Here is a 20,773-nt window from a genome sequence, read left to right on the forward strand (position 1 = left end):
AAAGGAAATTGGAGATACTGCAAAGAAGCCCTGTTCCATGACAAAAGATGCATTTGAACCAGACTCTCTGTGGTTTTAGTCCATCAGTAACCTGTTGGTAAGATGTAATGGATGGGGAGTGCAGGAAGAGGAAAGAAGATACATCATCTACACCGATGTTAATGTCTTGGGGGGGGAAATGTTTGCATGAAACCCAAACCAACCAGCATCATTTTCATCAGAGGTATTAACACCACCATGGAGAAGATTCGGGGAACTTTTCTTTACTGACTACAGAAGATGGCTCCCAGCCACTTTTTTAAAAAATTGCCTTCTCCTCTGTCTGTGAAAGAGACACTTCTGTGAATGGCTATTACAGCACAAATCTCTGATTGCTCAGAAATCCACTCTGTGTAAACCCCATGGCTCTGCGGTGCCTCTCTGCCGGCTGAGAATGTAATTGAGGAAGGAGGTAGCTTTACCTACCACCCAGACCTTCCCCCTCCCTAACCCCTCAGTCTCTTGCAGCATCTCTGACTGCCTGTGACATCATTGCTGACAGAAGCCAATAAGACCACTCTCCCCCTTTCTCTGGGATACAGCATGTGCTGGAGCTGAGCAGCCGAGCTCAGCTATCTGTTATCCATGTTCAGCCGATCTGGCTGATGCAGCGGAGGGTTCAGTTGCTAGGGTCCAGAGGGCCTGGGAGCACACACGCCAGCTGTTTCCCATGCAGGGAATGGGGAACTTCCGGCTGGGGAGAAGGACTGTGATGTACACAGTGGAAACTATTCCCAAAGGGAAGAACCGAGTGCTGGGGGTGAGTGACAGAAGCTTGGGAGAACCCCCTCTGGGCAGGGAGCTGGGTTGGGCAAGATTGGGGGTGGGGGTGGGGGTGGATAGAAGAGTTGGGGATGGGTTTCTCCTGGGTGGTACAGGCTCTCTTGATTTAGTCTGAGCAGTGTGATTCTCTGGTGCGTGTGCATATGTGTGAATGGGGGAGGGGTGTAGCTGGGAAGAGGTGGAATCAGAGAAAAGCTTTAGATTAAATCAATGTAAAGAACTTGGGAATCAGTCATATCCCCACTTATGGAAAATAATGAGCCATTTGGCTAGAACACCGTTCTGAGAGTAGCTCGTTTTGTTCGTTTAAGCTTTGGTATATTTATATGCATTCCAATACTAAATATTCCCAGAAATAGGAATGAAGTCTGGTGCCAGTAAGGAAAGTAAGAAATGATCCGGCTGACCCACAACTTCAGAATTGCTCTCTCTTGTGAAGACTGGGCACTATCTTCTGTGTTTGGCTTGGGACAGCAGAAGAATGCTGCTGTCCCAAGTTTAAATGCTGGATTCAATGCCTTAAGTACATAGGAGAAGTGGATAATGTCCCTCTAGGAAGCAAATCTATTAAAATGCAGTTAAAAGCTGTCGACAGAGACTGAGAATTGCTGTATTGTATCAATGGAACCTGTTTGTTCAGAGGTGGTTTAGCTCGTAATACCAAATATTAAGCCCAGCCACTTAAAGATGCCCATTGTTTCTATGCCATTTAAAGCTTCCTCGAGTTAATGGCAAAGTTTGGCTACATGGATCCTAATTGGGAGAACACTTCCAGGATTAGGTTGATCAAAGTCCTGGACTGCCCAGAAAATTAATCCCAGAGTCCCTCTATCTGTGATTACATGTGCCCAGAGGGATGATTTGTATTATTATTATTTAAATCCATATTGTCCACCCGGTGCTCAGCCTACTTTTTTTTTAAAGGCTGCAATTAGAACTTAGTAAATTATAATTTTTTAAAAAAAACTAATCTTCAAAGCATAAAGACATGGTTTGTACAAATTTGCCATAGCTTGTATAAATCAAGCCAAAAGATGCATGTTTTTTTTACAGATAGAGGGAAACAGCATTCTCTTAACCCTCCCTGCCACCATCCTCCATCTTTCTTCCATCTCTCCCCCACAGTGATAAATAATTGGGGGGAAATAAAAGCATTTAGAACTGTCCTTCAGGACCACGTCATAAGTAGCCCTGTCCAGTGCTGTGGCATTCTCTTGCATTATGTAAGTCGGTAAGAAGGTTTCTTCTTCTAGAGACAAAATACATTTAAAGATTAGAGCTTAAGCAGAAACCCAGACAAAATACGTTTAAAGATTGGAGCTTAAGCAGAAACCCATCTCCATTCATTTTTGTACAGAAATCGCTATGCACTCTCTAAAGGGTATCAGCCAGGGAGAAATTCTGAACAAATAAATGGCTACATTATAAAGGGAAATCCTGCAACTAAGTCAGTGCTTTTTTGCTACTGCAGAAGCACATAAAGGTGCTTTTCTAAGAATAGGTGAGGTATTCTGTTGGGATTGCCCAGATCACAACTACTAAGTCCCTTTTTGAAGGCAACAGCGCCTCTAACTGGGATGACTGGGATTGTGAAATATCAGATAGGCGGTAAGATTGCTCTGGATCCAAATACAAATAAAATAAAATGAAAGCCTTGGATTGAAAAAAAGCAATGACAGCATATTGCCCTGTTTTTCAAAGCTGTGCTCAGATGGAAGGAACTATATATTCACTTTTTCTTCCCAGCTAATTGCAGAAGTCGCCTTGTTCTCTCTTTCAGTGCACCAAAGCATTAAAATGAAGATGTTCCAAAAGAAATAAGGGATACAGATTATATAATTAACAAAAAACAAAAGGGAGAAATAAATATCATGCATTTTTTAAAAAGAAAACCCAGAAACTTTTATCAGGATTACCCTAACATTTTTCCCATTAGGTTTCAGTTATGCAGCATCTGTTGATTGACAGATTCTATCTGTTTTTGAACCAGATATTCTGCCTAAAAAAAAATTCCACACATTCACAAAGCAGAATGTAGATCTGCATAGGCAAAAGTCACATTTAGCAATAATCATTTTACAGAGAGACACCAGGCCTAGTGGGAAAGATTGTTTCCTAGTATGATTTGATTGCTTACTTGTACCCTATGACTATCATTAAGTGTTGTACCTTATGATTCTTGACAAATGTATCTTTTCTTTTTATATACACTGAGAGCATATGCACCAAAGACAAATTCCTTGTGTATCCAATCACACTTGGCCAATAAAGAATTCTATCTACTGTATCTTTCTACCCTCTCTATCTATCTATCTATCTATCTATCTATCTATCTATCTATCTATCTATCTATCTATCTATCTATAGATGCAAGCAGATGGCTTGTTCTCCTGCACAGTTGCCATTCCAGATCCTCTCTAATTATGAGCAATTTCATGCCTTTGTCTTTCTGATTCTCCCTGTCTTTCACTTGCCCTGGACAAAAGAATGCCTTCTGTAAAGACATCCATATGGCATGTTGCCACTTTAGATGTGTTCCAACTGATTTGCTTTGACTGGCATTTGCTCTCTTAGACAGCTGCCATCTGATGCATCAGTATCTCTTAACTTAGAAAAATTAATCAAGCAATCCCAAAGCTACCAGACTCATTGTCCGGAGTTTGCTGACTCCAGTCCAGTATCTTTTGTACATTTTACCGTGAGGATAATGATAAATTTTCCCACATATAATCCACCCAAACACTGTTGTCAGCCTGGCTGGCCACATTACAGTAACTACCGTGTTTCTCATATAATAAGGCTGGGTCTTATTTTTTTTTGAGCCCCGAAGAAATGGCTAGGCCGTCTTTTCGGGGGTGACTTAATTCCCCCCCCTTTGCATCTTCGGGCAGGCGGCGACAACTTGGATGTTGACCTCGGCGTTGGTGGGGCACTTCGTATCGGGGTCAATGCAGGCAGCACCATATCCGGGTGTGCAACAAAAGTACTTCCTAACGGCAAGCCCCCCCACCATTCCCCCCCATTTCACATGTTTTAATATAGGCCTTAATTTGGGGGGGAGGGGCTTAATTTCATTTCATGCCTATAAAACATGCTGGGACTTCCTATTGGGGGAGGCCGTATTGTTGGAGAAACAGGGTATATAGCAAACATTGGACTCTCTTCTGAAAATTCTGCCCTCTTTCTTCCTTCTCCTTTTCCTTCTCCTTCTCCTTCCCCTCCCCATCCATCCATCCATCCATCCACAATAAGCAAGCAAAGAAACAAAACTTATACCACAGCAGAACAAAACAAAACAGGAAAACAAAACCCCTGCTTAATTTCCCATAAAAAAATATTTTCCATCCAAAGGAAAGAAATGGAATTTTAAACCCTCATATTCAGTATTTGTATTCAAAAGGACACTTCTACAGACAGAGGCAATATATTAGGAATTCCTTCATAAGGAGAAGTAAAATATAAAAATCAAGTAGATTTCCTCTCCTTAGTACAATGAAACTTGCTCCAATTGAATAGTTCAGAATTTCCCAATTTCTGTAATGGACTTTAAATGCAACTGATACAATTTCCATCCAATTATCCCCTGAAATAACAGGCAAGGCTGTTGCATCCAAAATAATTGATCAAGGGAATTAAATTTAACTTTAATTTGTTGCTATCTATGGCAATTTATTAGTGATGAAACTGATGAGTGATGAAACTATAAAAAAGATATACATTGACACAAATGATATATTTTAACAGACATTTGAGAATACCATATATTATCTCCTCAGTTACAGTAAATTAAGGGCTTGTTGTATTACTCTTCTGTATTTGCCTACTCTAGATCTTTGATTATTGTCAAGAGACTGAAAGTAAAAACACGACTGCTCAAATCAACCTAGGCCAAGTGGCAAAAGCTGCTCTTGAAAAATCTTCTCTTGGAGTCTTTGCAGAAGATCCAAGTAGCAACACCCATTGTTATGACTCCCAATGTCTCCCCTGTGAGGTTTATATAAATCACCAACCAAAGTGAAAAGGTTACAGCTTTTTTTCAGGTGTACTATATGAAGGCAGGGGAATCTGTTCCCATCCTCCATATCCTAAAAAATATGAATACTGTATTTGTGAAATCTGGATTGAATGAAAAGCTGGATTTTAACACAGACCTTATATTCTCTATGGCAACCTTCTACACCACAGAGAATGACTTTGCTTGGCTGCTTGGGGAATAGTGAAGACAGAAGCTGTAAGCCAGGAAGGGCCACATTAGGATAGATTGATCTAAGGCAACAGTGCAACCAATAAAAAGGCCTAAGCTGCTCCCTGTGTGAAGAGGTTATACCATATGTTTACTTGTCACAATTCAGATCCTTATCCACGACAGCACTGTACAATCTGTGATGCATCTGAAAATGGTCCATCAGGCAACAACAGGCAGGCCCCTAGCAGATAAGAACACCAGAACGCTCCAATAAATATTCTTCATTTCATACAAAGTGGCTCCAATATAGTGTAAAACCATTCTATGACCTCTAGCTGACCCTGTTTGAGCTAAGGACCATACAATGAGGAGACCACTGGTAACCCTAGAAGTAATTCAATTCATTCTACAAACTCTTCTGGGATAATGAGCATCTCCCTTCCCCAACCTCAGGCACAGAGTCACCTGGATTTTATTATTTATTTATTTTTTCAAATGTATACACAGGTAGTCCTCAGCTTATGATGTCAATAGGGACTAGAATTGCTATAACTAAGCAATGCAGGCATGAAGTCACATGACCATGTTACTTATCTATAGCAATTCCAGCAGTCCAGTTGTTGTCATTAATTGAGGACTGTGCAGGTCTTAAGTGAGGACCTCATGTGACCATGACTTCCAACTTCTTGCTAGCTTACCCATTGACTTTGCTTGAAGGTAGGTAGCCGGGAACATCGGAATCCTCTGTCACATAAGGCTGCAATGACCAGAACTACTGGAATCATCATTCCTTCAGTACTGTCATAACTTTAAAAGGTCACTGAACAAATAGTTGTAGCCTCAGAATTGCCTGTAGCTGCCACCTCACAAAGGTGACTTTAGGTGGCATATAATAAAACTAACAATTAAAACAGTTTTAAGTAATTATTAAAAAGAATTAAGCACAGATCTTGGGAGAATGCATCAGAATCTCACACATAGTAAAACCAACTTGTGGGGCTCCTTGTTACCAAGGGATCCCCAGGCCTGCTGAAAAAAAAAAAACAATTTTAAGAGATTTGCAGAAGGTCAATAGGACTGGGGCTAACTTTGGGGGGAATACCTACTAGTTGCTGCCAAAATGAATGGTTAATTAAACAGATTTATAAACCCTGGATTTCTTTCCACTAGTAGTCATAAATTATTCTCACTAATCTTTAGGAGCTCTTACTTAGAAGCTAGTAATCTGCATCATAACATTTAGGGCAGCGGTGAGGAAAGAGAAAAGTGCCTGAAAGAGCTCCAGAGCAACTTCCCAAACCTTTGGCTAAACTGAGTGGGAGAAGAGGGACAGAATGGAACAACTCACTGCATTGGCCAACTCACCATGCCAACTCGCCTCGGAACAACTCAACACAGCCAACTTGTCACAGGACCATTCACTGCAGGACAGTTCAACAATTCAATTTAATTGTCTGAAAATGATTTTTTTAATATTTTAATTTTTGTCATTAGCATTTCATTTTGTCCTTCCTTTGGCACCCTTTCTTTCATAATTCTATTCCACTATTTCTTCAGTATCAGTGTAACTCTTATCCCATGGAGAGTTGTCCTGTGGCAAGTTGACTGTGGCGGGTTGGCCATGGCAAGTTGGCCATGGTGAGTTGACTGTGGTGAGTTGGTTGTGAGTTGGTTGGGGAGGTGAAATGAACTCCTGCACATCTCCAAATCTCCAGGATGGTAAAAGCTGCTTTAAAATAAAATAGGTGGTAGCCATCTGGGGCAGGAGATCCTTTGGTGCCAATCCTTTGAAGTCAGTGTAACCAATCAAGGTGTGTGTGTGTGTGCATGTGTGCGTGCATGCATGTGTGTGTGCATGTATGAATTTAATCCATCAAGTGCTGAGTGTTATTACCCTGATTGTTCCCACAGACCATCCAGATCATGACTGGCTTCATACACATCAGCTTTGGGATCATTCTCAGCACCCTGTCCAGTGTATATACCTCATTCTTTGTATCCGGAGAGATTCCCTTCTTGGGAGGAGCATCCGTGAGTATCAGAGACCAGAGAAACCCCCTTTCCCTCTGGGTGAGGTGGGGATGGGTGGAAGAGCAGTTGGGCAAGAAACAAGAGAGGTTATCTATGAAGAAGAAGGGAGGAAGGGTGGTGGGAGGTCCTGGGTGAGAAAGAGACAGGATGTCAGTTGATGAAGCAACTAGTTCCTGGGTTATATGATTAACTACAGGTACTCCTCGACTTACAACAGTTCATTTAGTTACCGTTCAAAGTTACAACAGTAGTGAAAAAAGTGACTTATGACTGGATTTTTTGCAGTTACAATCTTTGCAGCATTCCCCATGATCATATGATCAAATTCAGATGCTTGGCTCATATTTATGATAGTTGCTGTGTCCCGGGGGTCATGTGATCCCCTTTTGCGACCTTCTCACAAGCAAAGTCAATGAGGAAGCCAGATTCACTTAACAACCAAGTTACTAACTTATCAACTGCAGTGATTCATTTAACAACTGAGGCAAGAAAGGCTGCAAAATGGGGTAAAACTCAGTTAACTAATGTCTCACTGAGCAACTCAAGGCTCCATTGTGATCATAAGTCGAGGACTACCGACACATTTCCTCCTCAATGACTTCAGTGATGCACTTAGCTGAGATTTCTTTCAATGTTGTGGAACAAATTTTCAGGTGCCTGCCTGATTCCTTCAAAAGTGTCTGATCTGTCATGAGTTATCATTAGCTCTTGTCCTGTCTGTTAAAAAAAAAATGTTACGAAGTTGCGTGTCCTTCCTTCTTTCCTTCGTTTTGAAGTGTCCAAATTTTTAGTTTGTAATTTTTTTATTCCATTCCTACCATGTTCTTTCTTAAAAAATGAAGTACTTTCACTTTGGCCCAAATGCCTTTTTTTTTTCCATTTTGTTAAAAGCATCATTAGTTTGAGGGGGAAATATTATCCTCTTAAAAAAAGGAAAAGGATATAAACTCTAAATATAAACACCATTGCTCTGAGATTTAATAGCATTAGGATGTGGATTCAGTTTCAGGCCAAAGGAACATATCCTGTTTTTCTTCTACTGCAGGGGTGTCAAACTTTATTTCATTGCGAGCTGCATCACGGTTGTGTTTGAGCTTGGAGGGGGGACAGAGTGGATGTAGCCAGGTCAACGTCACTCATGTTGGGGGTGCCTGTGGTGGCCCGAATGCTTTGCCAATGAAAACAGGCTCCGTTTTTGGCTGTGACAGTCTCCTGCAATCCTTTGCCAGTGAAAATGGAGCTTGGGAAGGCCACCTGTGGCCTCTGAGCTCTGTTTTCACTGGCACAGGCACTGAGGCCTGGTCCTTTGCTGTTTCCAGGGAAGCCCTACGGGCCAGATCTAAGCACCCTGCGGGCTGGATCCAGCCCCTGGGCCTTGAGTTTGACTGCATGTTTAGCATTTGCTTTAAAATGCAATTTCAATATGCTGCATGTATGAAGCAACCATAGAGTTGAAGGAGACTTAAGTGGACATAAAGCCAACCCTCCCCCACCCACCCACTGGCATATTGCAGGATTCCCTACACCACCCTTGACAGATGACTATTCAGCCTCTAACTGAAAATCTTCACTGAAGGGAAACAATTAAATCCTACTGACTGACAGTTTTTACTGTCAAGAAGTTCTTTGGAATATCTAATCTGTCTCTAAATCCTTGAAGTTTCATCCCATTGATTCTAGTCTTTTCCTCCTGAACAATCAGAAATTAAATCCTCTACAATGCTACAGTCCTTCAAGTATTTGAAGACAGCAATAATGTCACTTCTCAAGCTAAATATTCCTAGAACCATTCCTCTTGGGCTTGATTTCCAATCCTTTCACAATCTTGGTAGCCCTTCTCTCCTCTTGCTCCAGCTTGTTATATCCTTTTTAAACTGAGAGGCAAAAAAAGCAGGTCCCAGACTGCAAAATTACAATTCTTTTTATTTTTTTATTTTATTATTATTATTATTATTATTATTATTATTATTATTATTATTATTATTATTATTATTATTATTATTATTATTATTATTATTATTATTATTATTATTATTATTTTAAGGACGGCTTATTTCACCTCCCATAAGGTTGCCACTTAAAATATTCTGACACACATATACATTTGTATCATTTAGGGATCAGTTGTGAATCTATACTGTCTTCTGGAGTGGGCAGACCTAACAAATCATCACCATTGCTCTCACCAACATCTATTTTGGGAACCGAGTAAGCCTGCTCCATTTTATTAGTGATAGCAGCAAGGCTGGTGTTTTCCTTGGAATCACTGAAGCTTTGCAACCCCTGTAGGCAATCTGCCTTCCTATTGGCAAGGATTCTCATATCTTCCATCTTCTGGGGTCAAACCACCCACTGTATTTTCTCCCACCTCCCTTTCCATAGCAGTACAGCATCCTCTTCCTGTCTCTAAGCAGCACTGATCGCTTTCCAGCTTCTCCAACCCAGCCGCCATAGCAACAGGCAACCATGGTCACTGCTATTGGGAAAAGGGCCTACATATTGTCAAACTGCTACCTTTTCACACAGCAGAAGAATGGCAGCATAACAGTTGAGAAACCTTGGTGGGATTTCAGTACCTTGTTGACATTTTTTTAAAACTCAGACTCCCTTTTTTATAGCTTCTGAGAGCAAACCCACGGGTTTTTCTTTCAATTTACCTGACAAATATGTACCAAAAAACATTGGGGGAAAGTATTGAAATTCATTTTATTTAAATTCAGTGATGTGACGGATGAGATATTAATATCAATATTAATATTAACATTAATATATCATTTCCTCTTAAACGGCCTACTTTGTGGCAATTTTCCTGTGAGCACAATCTGTACACTTCATCAAACAGTTGGTGCCATGTGTGGAGATTTCAAGGATGGGAATCAGCCCAGCACTCATTCACTACTTGTGTAGGGTTGATATGACTGGACACTATTTCCCAGGATTATTCTGTTTGGGATGGTGGGGGAGTCCAGAATTTACAGATTTGCCTCTCACTTGTACTCACATGATTTCTGAGTCAATCCTGGTCTCAGAGATCTGGCTTTGACAGAAGGATCTCTCCAACTCACCATGGAAGGGGGGATGTGCCATGAAATGGGAAGGAGACTCTGGCTGCATCAGACAGCTCCCCCCCTCCACCCGCCAGCCATTGCTTTGGGCTCAACATAGCAGTTGTAGCAAGTTTAAAGAGCTCAGGTTGTCCTTGCTCTCTGCAGGTAGCTGGTGCCAAGATTGGAAGAAGTAACAAGTAACAAGAGGGAAGGCAGCTCTTCCAAAAACCTGGTTCTCTGATCCTATGGAATGGTGTTCTGTGGGATCAGAGACAGTTGACTTTCAGTTTGAAAGATCTGAAAGGTGAAGGCAAGAGAATGGCTAAACTCATAGATCTAATTGTCCCAAAGGTGCTTTTTCAAGAGACAACTGGATTTTCTGTTTTTTCTTCGAAGCCATTTTGCTTCTCATCCAAGAAACTTCTTCAGCTCTGACTGGATAGTGGGGAGTGGAATCCACTGAGAGCTGAAAAAGCTTCTTGGATAAGAAGCAAAATGGCTTCGAAGAAAAATCAGAAAGTCCAGTTGTTGCTTGAAAAAGCATCTTTGGGGCAACCATGACCTGGATAACTGAGAATCTCCACAGACATAGATCTAATTATTTAAGCATCCCCTACACTTCTTTTTCAGCTTGTAGAGAGTACTTTCTTCACTTCTGCCAAATCTGGATGCAAACACACCTTGGCAATTTATTATTTCATCTGTGTTCCCTTTGCCTCATAACCAATCATGAGTGACAGATTTAAGTCATCCTTGGCTTGTTCTCTTTTATTCTCATAATATGTTCAGGGTGTGGACATTCCACAAGGCTTTCTCACCCATTTTTGAAGAGGAATCAGGTGATGGCAATGAACTGAACCTGAGGCAATAGAGGCTGGATAGGCATAAGAACAAATGTGAAGCCAATATAGTTTTCTGATGCCTCAAGAATGTGTGGAGAACACCTTAATTCAGTAGTGTGAAAGGTCTTCGTCACATATGGACTGCAAATGGTGCCAATCAGTTTGCAGCATGAATGGAACTTCATCCACACTAGAAATGTTTCTAGGTCCATACTGAATGACTTTGGGTCAATCACTCCTTAAACTAATCCACCTCACAGGATTGCTGATGTGGGTATAAAATAAAGGGAAATCCCTCTGCTTCTGTAAGCTGCCTTGAGCTCTTAGGGAAGAGCTAGAATATAAATCTAAGAACTAAATAATTATAATTTAGAGCTACCATCTCTGGCTTGCCTGGATCTGAGTAGTCGCTGTTGCTGTTCCCTCATTTGGTCACTTTGACTGTTGTTGACCTGATAAGCATCATGTTGCCACAATTGTCTGTTAATCATTGTTTCTTTAAGTTCTTATAATCTCTTACTTGTATCATATGAGAGGATATCCAATAACCTTGTCTTTGGTCAACCAGCTTTTTCTAAGCGTGAGGATCTTCTCCAGTGACCTTTGGATAAGATGTCCAACACATTTAAGCTTTAGCTTCATTATTAATGCTTCCAACGGGCAGTCTACTTTAACTTCATCTAATACTGAATGGTTTGTGTACTCTTCTTGTGGTCCAAGGTGTCCTCAGTAATTTTTCCAAATCTCAATTCAGAAGCATCCCTTTTCTTCATTTATAGAGTACTATGTGTTTCAGTTGAGAAAATCATGGCCTTGATAATTCATACTTTTGTGGTTAATGGAACATTTCTCCACTTTAATGCCTACTAGGTGATTATTGGATATACCAGCAGAAAGATACCTAGAAACTACTAGCTCTCCACTGCACCTAGTCTAAATATTTGCAGTTCAATTATAAGTCTAGCACAGCTTTTTGCTTCTGTTACTGCAATTCTGAGGCAAAATGGTGTGCCAATCATCTTCTCTACAATGAATGGGATGTCAGTATATAACCATCCTGGAAAAGTTTCAACATGCTGTTCTCCCACTCTGGATTTTTTTCATTTATTTATTTTTCACTCATATACAATTCAAAATACTGCATTAAGGGGCTGTGTACTCTCATGCCACCTAAACATAATTTTTAGAATACAAATACTCTAATAATTTGTATTTAATTTGTAATAAACAGCTTTAAGGTCAGTGCTAATGAACACATATGGGGGCCTTCCGGTTATTTTGTTCACAAAATGACTCTTTCGTTTGGGGACAAAATCCATTATTAGTCAAAATGTCCTCTTACCAGATGTTTATTTGGCATATGGCTTGGAACTAGCCTGTCTTGCAACATACACACACACACACACACACACACACACACAGAGAGAGAGAGAGAGTTCTTTTTTTAATCTTAGATGTGTCTAAATCTGAATTGTTGTTGGCCTCCGTTTCTTATCTCCTTTCTCCCACACTGTTTTCAACATTTCCTCATTCTTCTTGTGCCTTTTCAGCCTAGAAATTAAGCTCTGTTCTTTGTTCTGTTTTATTACATACTGTACTATAAATTGCATTCTTATATATCCTGATGCATTGGATGCAGAGAGAGAATGAAAAAAAATTGAGAAAGGATCTGTCAGATGATGTAACAGATAAGTTAACTGTCCTCTAAGAATAATTATCAGAGAGAGAGAGAGAGAGAGAGAGAGAGAGAGAGAGGAGGAGGGAGGGAGGGAGGGGAGGGAGGGAGGGAGGGAGGGAGAGAGAGAGAAAAAGAGTTTACCTGGATACAATGATGCACACTTGCCAATAGAAAGATATAGAAATAATGTAATAAATATTGAATACTGTCTGTGGGGAATAGGAAGATAAAACATGGAAGTTTTGTCCAAAACTTTTTGTGGTTGTCTTTGTTTTTATAAAGTAAACTTTATGTTCATATCTTCCTGTTTAATGGCAACGGCACTTTGCATATAATAAGAGAAATCTGGAAAGTACAATCTCTAACAGATTATACATAAACCCAGATGTTTCTTTGCTAGCTTTAGGAGAACTGCATCCAGCAAATTCTCTTTGTGTGTGAAGCAGCAATGTGAGATACTGTCAATGCTAAGTCTGACTCCTGTTCAGTTCTGTGACTGTCATCTGAACAATTTCACCATCAATTTCCTTCATAGTGTCCATATTCTTTCTTACACCTGTGTTTGTGTAGTTGTCTCTGTCCACACAACTTCATTTCTCCGTAAGTCTCAAACCAGTTATCAGTCTGATCACCCTGGCTCACTTTTCATTAGTATCCTCCCAGCATTCTTCTGTATTGTATACATTCCTATATGAGGCTAAAGATAAGGTTTGCTTAAATTAGCATGCAACATAAGTCTGAAATCAAAACTGTGACTCTCTCCTGTTTTCCAGCAACTAACAATAATGCTGGTACCAGGTTTGATGCTGGCTGTACCAAATGCCCTACCTTGGACCCCCTCCTTGGCCAGCTATTGGTTTCCCTACAGATCTGCAGCTCTACTTTCCCACAGTGCCACAATGGAAATTAAAATGGCTATGATGGTTATTAACTGACTAGGGGCTGACTCTGAATCTGATAATCACAACTGTGTATTTATGAAAAGTAGCAAGGGAAGAATTCAAAGACAATTTAAGCCTCATATAGAGAAATACCCAAAACAACATTAGCAAAATCACTTCCTATAATTCATTTACTTTCTTTATCTGACTAGGGCTGCAATGAATGTCCTCTGCAAATCAATACAAATTATTATTGATAAAAAGATTAGTCTCACTGAACAATTACATTTTTGTCTTCACTACTCATGTCCTCATTTGCTCAGAACCATTGAATTTTTGTTGTGAGGGTCTATGTACTTATGCTGAATAGATGTTTTTTCTTCATAATTTTGATAAAACTATCAGATTTACTACCATAGCCAGCAGGGCTAAAGTGCAATGTTGGCAAATGAGGACAAACGATGTTAAAAAAACTGGCTTTTTAATTTAAAATACAAAAATATGGCAAATGCTTTCATCTCAGCCCTAAAATGAATCATAATTGAGCACAGACTGTACTGTTTTATGGCTCCAAAGCAAAGAATCTATAGCTTGAAGGCAAAAGAGTGCCTCTTCACTTCTGCCTACCAAGAGACACAGCAAGAACAGCCTTTTTTTCAAGGTTTTGGAACAAGATGGAAGATTGGGATAGATAGATAGATAGATAGATAGATAGATAGATAGATAGATAGATAGATAGATAGATAGATTGATAGATTGATAGATTGATAGATTGATAGATTGATAGATTGATAGATTGATAGATAGATAGATAGATAGATAGATAGATAGATAGATAGATAGATAGATAGATAGATAGATAGATAGATAGATAGATAGATCAGACAGACAGACAAGACAGATAGACAGACAGACAATATAGATGGATGTGAGACTGACTTGCCTGAAAAGATAGACTTCTCAGATATCAGGACAATATTTTTCATAGAGATTTGCATATTAATAGAAAGTATATAAGCAAATATCTTTTTAAACAGTCCAGAGTCATTGACAGTGAATTGGGTGGCCATATATATTTTCTTAAATAAATAAATAATGGAGCCAAAAGTGAAAGGTTCTCCCCTCTCCCATTCTTACTGATACCCCACTTTCTACCATATTTTTATGGGATCTATTATTTTCTTTTCTTTCTTTGTCTGTCTTTTTCTCCCTGTTCTGTCAGATTAAAACAAAGTGTTTTTACTGTGGATTCAGATGGATTATTAGCAGAAGGGCCCCTTGTCTCCCACCCTTGATTAAATGTTTGACCTCCAGGACAGATACTGGGTTATATCCCACTGCTTAGTTTACAGATAGTTTTTCTTTCTTGACAAAGCATTTTATGGTACCAATCTTCCTCTTCATTTCTACCACCATGAGATATTATCTAGTGAAGATTGTAAGGGATGTTCTCTTAATTGAGATATACATGTTTACTACTTTCCTTCTTTCCTTCTTTCCACACAGTTCATTGTTTCTGGATGTCTCTCAATTGGTGCTGAGAAGAGTCCTACGGAATGTGCAGTGAGTCTGTCTGCCTCATATTGTTTTCTTTACTATGAACTGCAATTTAATGCTTTAAATACTAAAAGATCTCTGAGAAACAACTACATTTGCATCCATGAGGGGAAGGGAGCAAAGGCGTGGCAACTTCATCACACAAATGCTACAGCTTACTTCTGCTGGATATGGGGATACAAGTACACAAGTGTGGCATTTGTATGAGGATCTCATGGCATGCATGTTATTCTTCTTAAATCATCAGGGTTGCTGCAAATATTGTTGATTGCCTCCCAGAAGCTAGTATCATTGCTTTGAAAAGATTTGGAAGCCACTAAATGCATGTGAACCTCTTAGAGGAGAATATTTGGGGTGGTGAGGCGGGGGTGGAGGTGTCATTAGAATACATAGTCATTGTTCATTTGTCCTATTAAAAGCCCACTACGTTTCTATAAGAGATTTCTTTTTCCATTACTAGAGGATTTTAACTGCCTTTAGTACAATGCTTCATATAGCACCAGGTATTAGAATCAAAAGCATTGTTCCCAAAAGTAACTTGCTCTGCCCAGGGCATTAAACTGTATTTTAGATTTTGCCTTCAGCTGGGTGCTCAATCACTGGAGGCTTTTAATAATAGGTTGGACAGCCATTTGTATGAAATGTTATAGGGTCCCTGTGTGAGCAGAGTGTTGGTCTAGAACAGGGGTCACCAACTTTTTGGACCTCAGGGACCACCAAACTCATAATTTTAAATCCTGCGGACCAGAGATCCTGGGAAAATCCCCCAAAAAGTCTACAGAAAAATTCCCCACCCCGTTTTCCTACCAATCAATCATTCTTTATTTGGGATCGCAGGATACCGTCTCCATCTCCATTCTCAGGGGGAGAGAGAGAGAGAGAGACTTTTGGCTTCATGCAAGGAAAGCAGCAGAAGCAGCAAAAGTCTTTCTTTCTCTGCCCCAAACTCTGCCAGAAATAAGTCTTTGTGAGACTTGTCACGCCGGTGCAGCCTCTTGGAATAGGAGGCCTTGCAGAGTCCCAAAGACTCATTTCTGGCAGAGTTTGGGGGAGAGAAAGAAAGACTTTTGCTGCTCTCCTTGTGTGCAGCCAAAAGCAGAAGAAGAAAGAAGAGGAAAGAAGCAGCCCAGCGGCCAGGCAAGGCAAATGGGGCACGTGGGGCAAGTTCCCCCCCTCCACCCTTTCTCCCCTCCCCTCATTACCTCATGTTGTTCACAATGCAAGCGACACAAGCCTTGTGTTCCTGTGGGCCATGTGGGTGGTGCAGCCTTGTGTTCCTGCACAGTCTGGATTAATTGCTTTGGGGGTGACATTTCTCTGTGGACCACCAAAATTTTCTCATGGACCACCAGTGGTCCCCGGCCCACTAGTTGGTGACCACTGGACTAGAAGACCTCCAAGGTCCCTTCCAACTCTGTTATTCTGTTATCTGTAGCCACAACGCAGCAGTTCTTGGTCTCTGCCTACATCCTCACAGAACTCAGTGGGATTTACCTCTGAGTAATCCTTTATGGGGAGGAGATAGAAAGGTTCTGAGTTTTTCTTAGGGATCATATTTCTAGAAAGGAGCAGAAAACATTTGTAAGGAGATTTTGGATTACTGTTATCACAAAGGAAGTTACATCGAAAAAGGAAGAGATCCCGACTGAGGGTACTCACTGGTTCATTTTTCTTGGTGAACTTCTTAAACTTTGGAAACCGAGTTTGCTTTTTGAGAGAAAGCATTCTTCACCATATGCCATCTTATTGTACTGCTGATTTTGCAGCTGGGGGTGTAGATTGTGTGGGGAGTATTTTTTCTACCTATTTCAAACAAAGGTGAGAGTAGGACCAGAGAGATTAAATTGAGCAAAACTGAAAATGGTATCTCTGTCTTCACTTTCAACTCTCTAAAACATGTCTGTCTCCAGTCTAACCAACATCTGTAGGGGGCAACACTACTTGAAACTTTCTAATTCTCTATGAAAATGTTGAATTTCCAAAGATATGAGAAGCAGAACTAGAGCTGAAGTAGGTCTTCCCATGTATTAATATTTTAAACCAACCTTCACTATGAAGGGTCTTTGGTGCACTCTGAGCTTAGTCGTTTTCTAGCAGAGCTTTCATTATCCAAACTAGGTAACATCATCAGTACTTCCTTTACTATCCTTGTTCTCTCCCAACATGTTAGATTACAATTCCCAAGTTCTTAGCTATTTGCTCTGGAGATTTTGAAACATTTGTCCCTCTAGTACTTTGAACATCTGGAATTACCCAATCATTATTATGACTTTGAATATAATCAGCAACACAGTGATTGATGATGCTAGAAGATGCTTTAAGTCACTAGATGAGCTTCTTCCTCAGAGCTATAGTCCCAACCCATTTAGATGACACCTGATTGGGTAAGGTTGTCCTAAATTCTCAATATAGTAAAAATTGTTTTTGCTGTGATGACCTAACAATGTTTGTGCCTTTTAGGTAAAAGGCTCACAAGTCATGAATATCATCAGTGCCATTTTTGCGTTACTTGGAATATCGTCTTTTATAGTAGACCTGAGCATAAATGGGCCATTTCGTTCAGATGATAACTACAAGTATTCACTAGTGATGGTAAGTGTCAATGGTTCAGACATAGTGTAGTACTATCTGACACTAGCAAAGATAGTACTACTCAATTGGGCACTCAATCATTTATATTCAGCACACCTGAAACCCAGATGAAGATACTTTCTGCAGGGCTTCTCTTCTCCCCCAATTACTTTTGCCTTCTTTCCCCCAATCACCTTTGCCCCCTTTTAAGCAGCTCAGCTGTCCCTGGACTGCTGCTGCTCATCACTATTTTCTAAGAATAGCCTATAGGACAATTTGAGATACAGAAACATTTTTAAAAATGAAGATGTTGCTGTAAGTCCACTGTATTATAGCAACTTCTATGATTTTAAAATTAAATGGACCTAGAAGTACAAATGGACCTAGGTAGGACAAAACCAATCCAATCCTACAGGAGATGTCTGCAAGAGTACTGGGGCTCCAAGGCATGAAGTGGGACCCTGGGAACAGAACAAAACAATTACATGGACCAAGGCAGCCCCCAAGAGAAGTAAATGGATAGGTTCCCATTTTCTAATCAGCTTGTATCATTGTTTCCACTGGCTAAAAGACAGGCAATAGGATCGCCATTACGCTGTTGACATTCACCATTGTAGAATTCTGCATTGCATCGGCAACTGCATATTTTTGGTGCCGGGCAACACGTTCTGACTCCAATGAGGTGAGATATAATACCTAAATTATAATTGCTGCTACATCTGTGAATTAGAGTTAGGTTCTTGTTATTGTTTCTGATTAAAGTGTGTCAGTCATTGTGTGAGAGGTTTTGATGAAAAAAAAAGGCATATTGTAGCTAGGATGGACAGATGAATGTGAACTAAACAGAATTAATCTGAGAGGGAATGAGGTCAGAAAATGAATTTCTTTTTTAATGATCCAATCGATTGAGTTTTGATGTTTGGAGGGGGGTGGAGAAGAATCAATTCCTCAAATGAACGTTGGAAAAGGGAGACAAGTCTAATATGGTTTGTTTTCTAGGCTATATTGATTGACCCAAACACCGTCAGGACAGATAATGAAGTCCCGTCTGTAGAATCTTCAGTACATTGTCCACCAAGCTCTGATGATGTAAATTATTATTTTAAAGTTGAGGCCGTGTAGAAGACTAGGCTGGAGGAATTTGTATGAAGAAGTCACATCAGCTGCATTTGGGGGGGGGCATAAAAGTTAGCCTTTTCCTGCATGACAGAGATCCTTCATTTTTGTCAGTATTCTAGCTGACAGGTAAAGGCAAAGGGTCTGTCTCTCTACTTCCTCCTGTACTGTCTCCATTTAAGCCTGGAATAACAGACATGTGACTTGATATTTTTTGCCTCGGAGTAAAAGGTAATGCTTCATTTTGCATGGGCTGTGTATGGAAATAACCATATGTGACACATGGATTGCTAGCTGTCAAAGTGAGGTTTGAGGACAATCATGATACCATACTGGAAATAGTTACAAAAAGGTTGGTGACCCAGACTGAGAATATGGAACTGAAGCCAACAGATGCCCAGTGTGGACATTAATGCATCTTTTCAGCTCTGGCTGGCTCTGTTGTTGACTTGGTAGCCATGGAAACAGAAGCCAGTTTATGATGTTAATTTCTACTGGCCAAAGTCCTGTCTTGCAGCTGGTTAATAAAGACTCTGTACCATTCTTAGGTGTCCTGGCAAATGTCCGGTATATGCCACTCTCTGGGCCTCAGTCTCTGTAACTGATTCCCCCTCATGTTTTCTAATGGAGCTGGAAATCAGAATACTGTAAAAAACAGCATCTGCAGATTAATCTGAGCTAAACTGATTGGTTTTATATGAAGCATATATGCAACTTTGGATGCTCGTTATACTGTTTGCCATTTATATGTGCATTTAGTACATCCTATTAAGATATTCATAGAACAGCCTTGGGAAATGTTCCATCCTTTATTCTCCATGAGGACCATTTGTTTATGATAGTCTCACTTCCAGCTTTGTTGAGCCAAAATTGCTGTTTCAGTTTATTTTCACTGTCCCTGGCTTGGTTGTACCAAATAAGAAATCAGAGGAGAAAGCGCTCATACCCCAGAACATTAAATCTTAGTTCAACTTTATGTATTTCAAAGTTGGACATGCAGTTTAATACCTCCATGTCTTGTAAAGAAAAAAAATGGCACAAATTCTAGAGGATATCAGAAAATTTTGGGCAGCATTTTGTAGTAATCATTTCTAATGATGGACCGCTAACAGTTTTTTGTACCACTAAAGGACAACTGTAACCCTGATGCAGGGCCAGAAACACTAGAAGAAACATGGGACTACATGTCTGGTCCTACACTGAGAATCAGACTAAATTGGTTCTGAATTTAGCCTACCATTCTCCAAATGGTTTCCTCCCACTGTTTAGGACTATAACTCTAAGTGAACCTTGTAGAGCCAATGTTCAGGGAGGATGTAAGGACAGGCAAAATTAAGAAACTTGGAAAGGCTGGCTTAGAAGAAATGGCTTTTCACTTAAAAGTGTCTGTGGCAAGAAGGAAAGCATTTAGACTGAATCCTGACCCTTAGTCAAATATGCAGTTTCAATGGTTGTAACTGAATGCAGGACTGCTTCCCAATCCATCAGGAAATTCTCTTGGTCACACAGTACTGAAATGAGTGAGAGGTTCATAAAACATGTAATGTTTATGAGCATGGATCATGGAATTTGAAAAGGAGAATTTTTGATAGACCTGGTCCTGGCCTCTAAAAACGCTGGGTTGGGATATTTTCCCCTTTCTTTGTTTCTTGCTGCATATTATTGTATTTTGTCCTATTTTCAGAGTTTGGAATTCTCTGGCTTGAGATTGGTTTCCTTGGCTTCTAAGCATCTTCACTAATGTTTTTCAAAGCATGTTTTAAGAGAAATTTCTACAATTTTAATGCCTGTCTGTGAAACAGGGATACCTAACTTGGGTGACTTCACTGAAGTCTGGTTCTTGTAGCTGTTTATTTGATATTAGACCAGGTTAAGTTTTAGATTTCTTCAGTAATTCTCTATTTTTAAATCGGACCTTGTTTTTCATGAATGTTTTTAAAAACTGCAATAAAACATGTATTTGAGACAACTCATGTCTGTCCTTTGGCTTTTCTCTGATGCTTAACAAAGAATCCACCTTCATAATGTTGAATGGCCTTAGC

At 40.0% G+C, this 20,773-nt stretch overlaps 1 protein-coding gene across 1 annotated transcript; it reads left to right on the top strand.

Moving 5' to 3' along the window:
• The first annotated feature begins 621 nt into the window (after window positions 1-621).
• LOC113423823 (membrane-spanning 4-domains subfamily A member 12-like) lies at window positions 622-20,704 on the top strand. Its single transcript, XM_026685381.2, has 6 exons — window positions 622-799; window positions 6,920-7,039; window positions 14,994-15,050; window positions 17,505-17,636; window positions 18,187-18,297; window positions 18,615-20,704. The coding sequence occupies exons 1-6, from the start codon at window positions 710-712 to the stop codon at window positions 18,735-18,737; spliced, it is 633 nt and encodes a 210-aa protein (XP_026541166.1). The 5' UTR covers window positions 622-709; the 3' UTR covers window positions 18,738-20,704.
• The last annotated feature ends 69 nt before the right edge of the window (window positions 20,705-20,773 follow it).

This window comes from Notechis scutatus, chromosome 1, assembly GCF_049901735.1.
Source record: "Notechis scutatus isolate UNSWTSFEM ecotype Mainland chromosome 1, rNotScu1.2, whole genome shotgun sequence".
NCBI lineage: Eukaryota > Metazoa > Chordata > Lepidosauria > Squamata > Elapidae > Notechis > Notechis scutatus.

Coding starts and splice junctions, on each gene's coding strand:
- LOC113423823 (XM_026685381.2), top strand. CDS start 710: ATGCAGGGAATGGGGAACTTCCGGCTGGGGAGAAGGACTGTGATGTAC. Junction 800..6,919: donor GGAAGAACCGAGTGCTGGGG/GTGAGTGACAGA, acceptor TTGTTCCCACAG/ACCATCCAGATCATGACTGG. Junction 17,637..18,186: donor ACAAGTATTCACTAGTGATG/GTAAGTGTCAAT, acceptor ACTGGCTAAAAG/ACAGGCAATAGGATCGCCAT.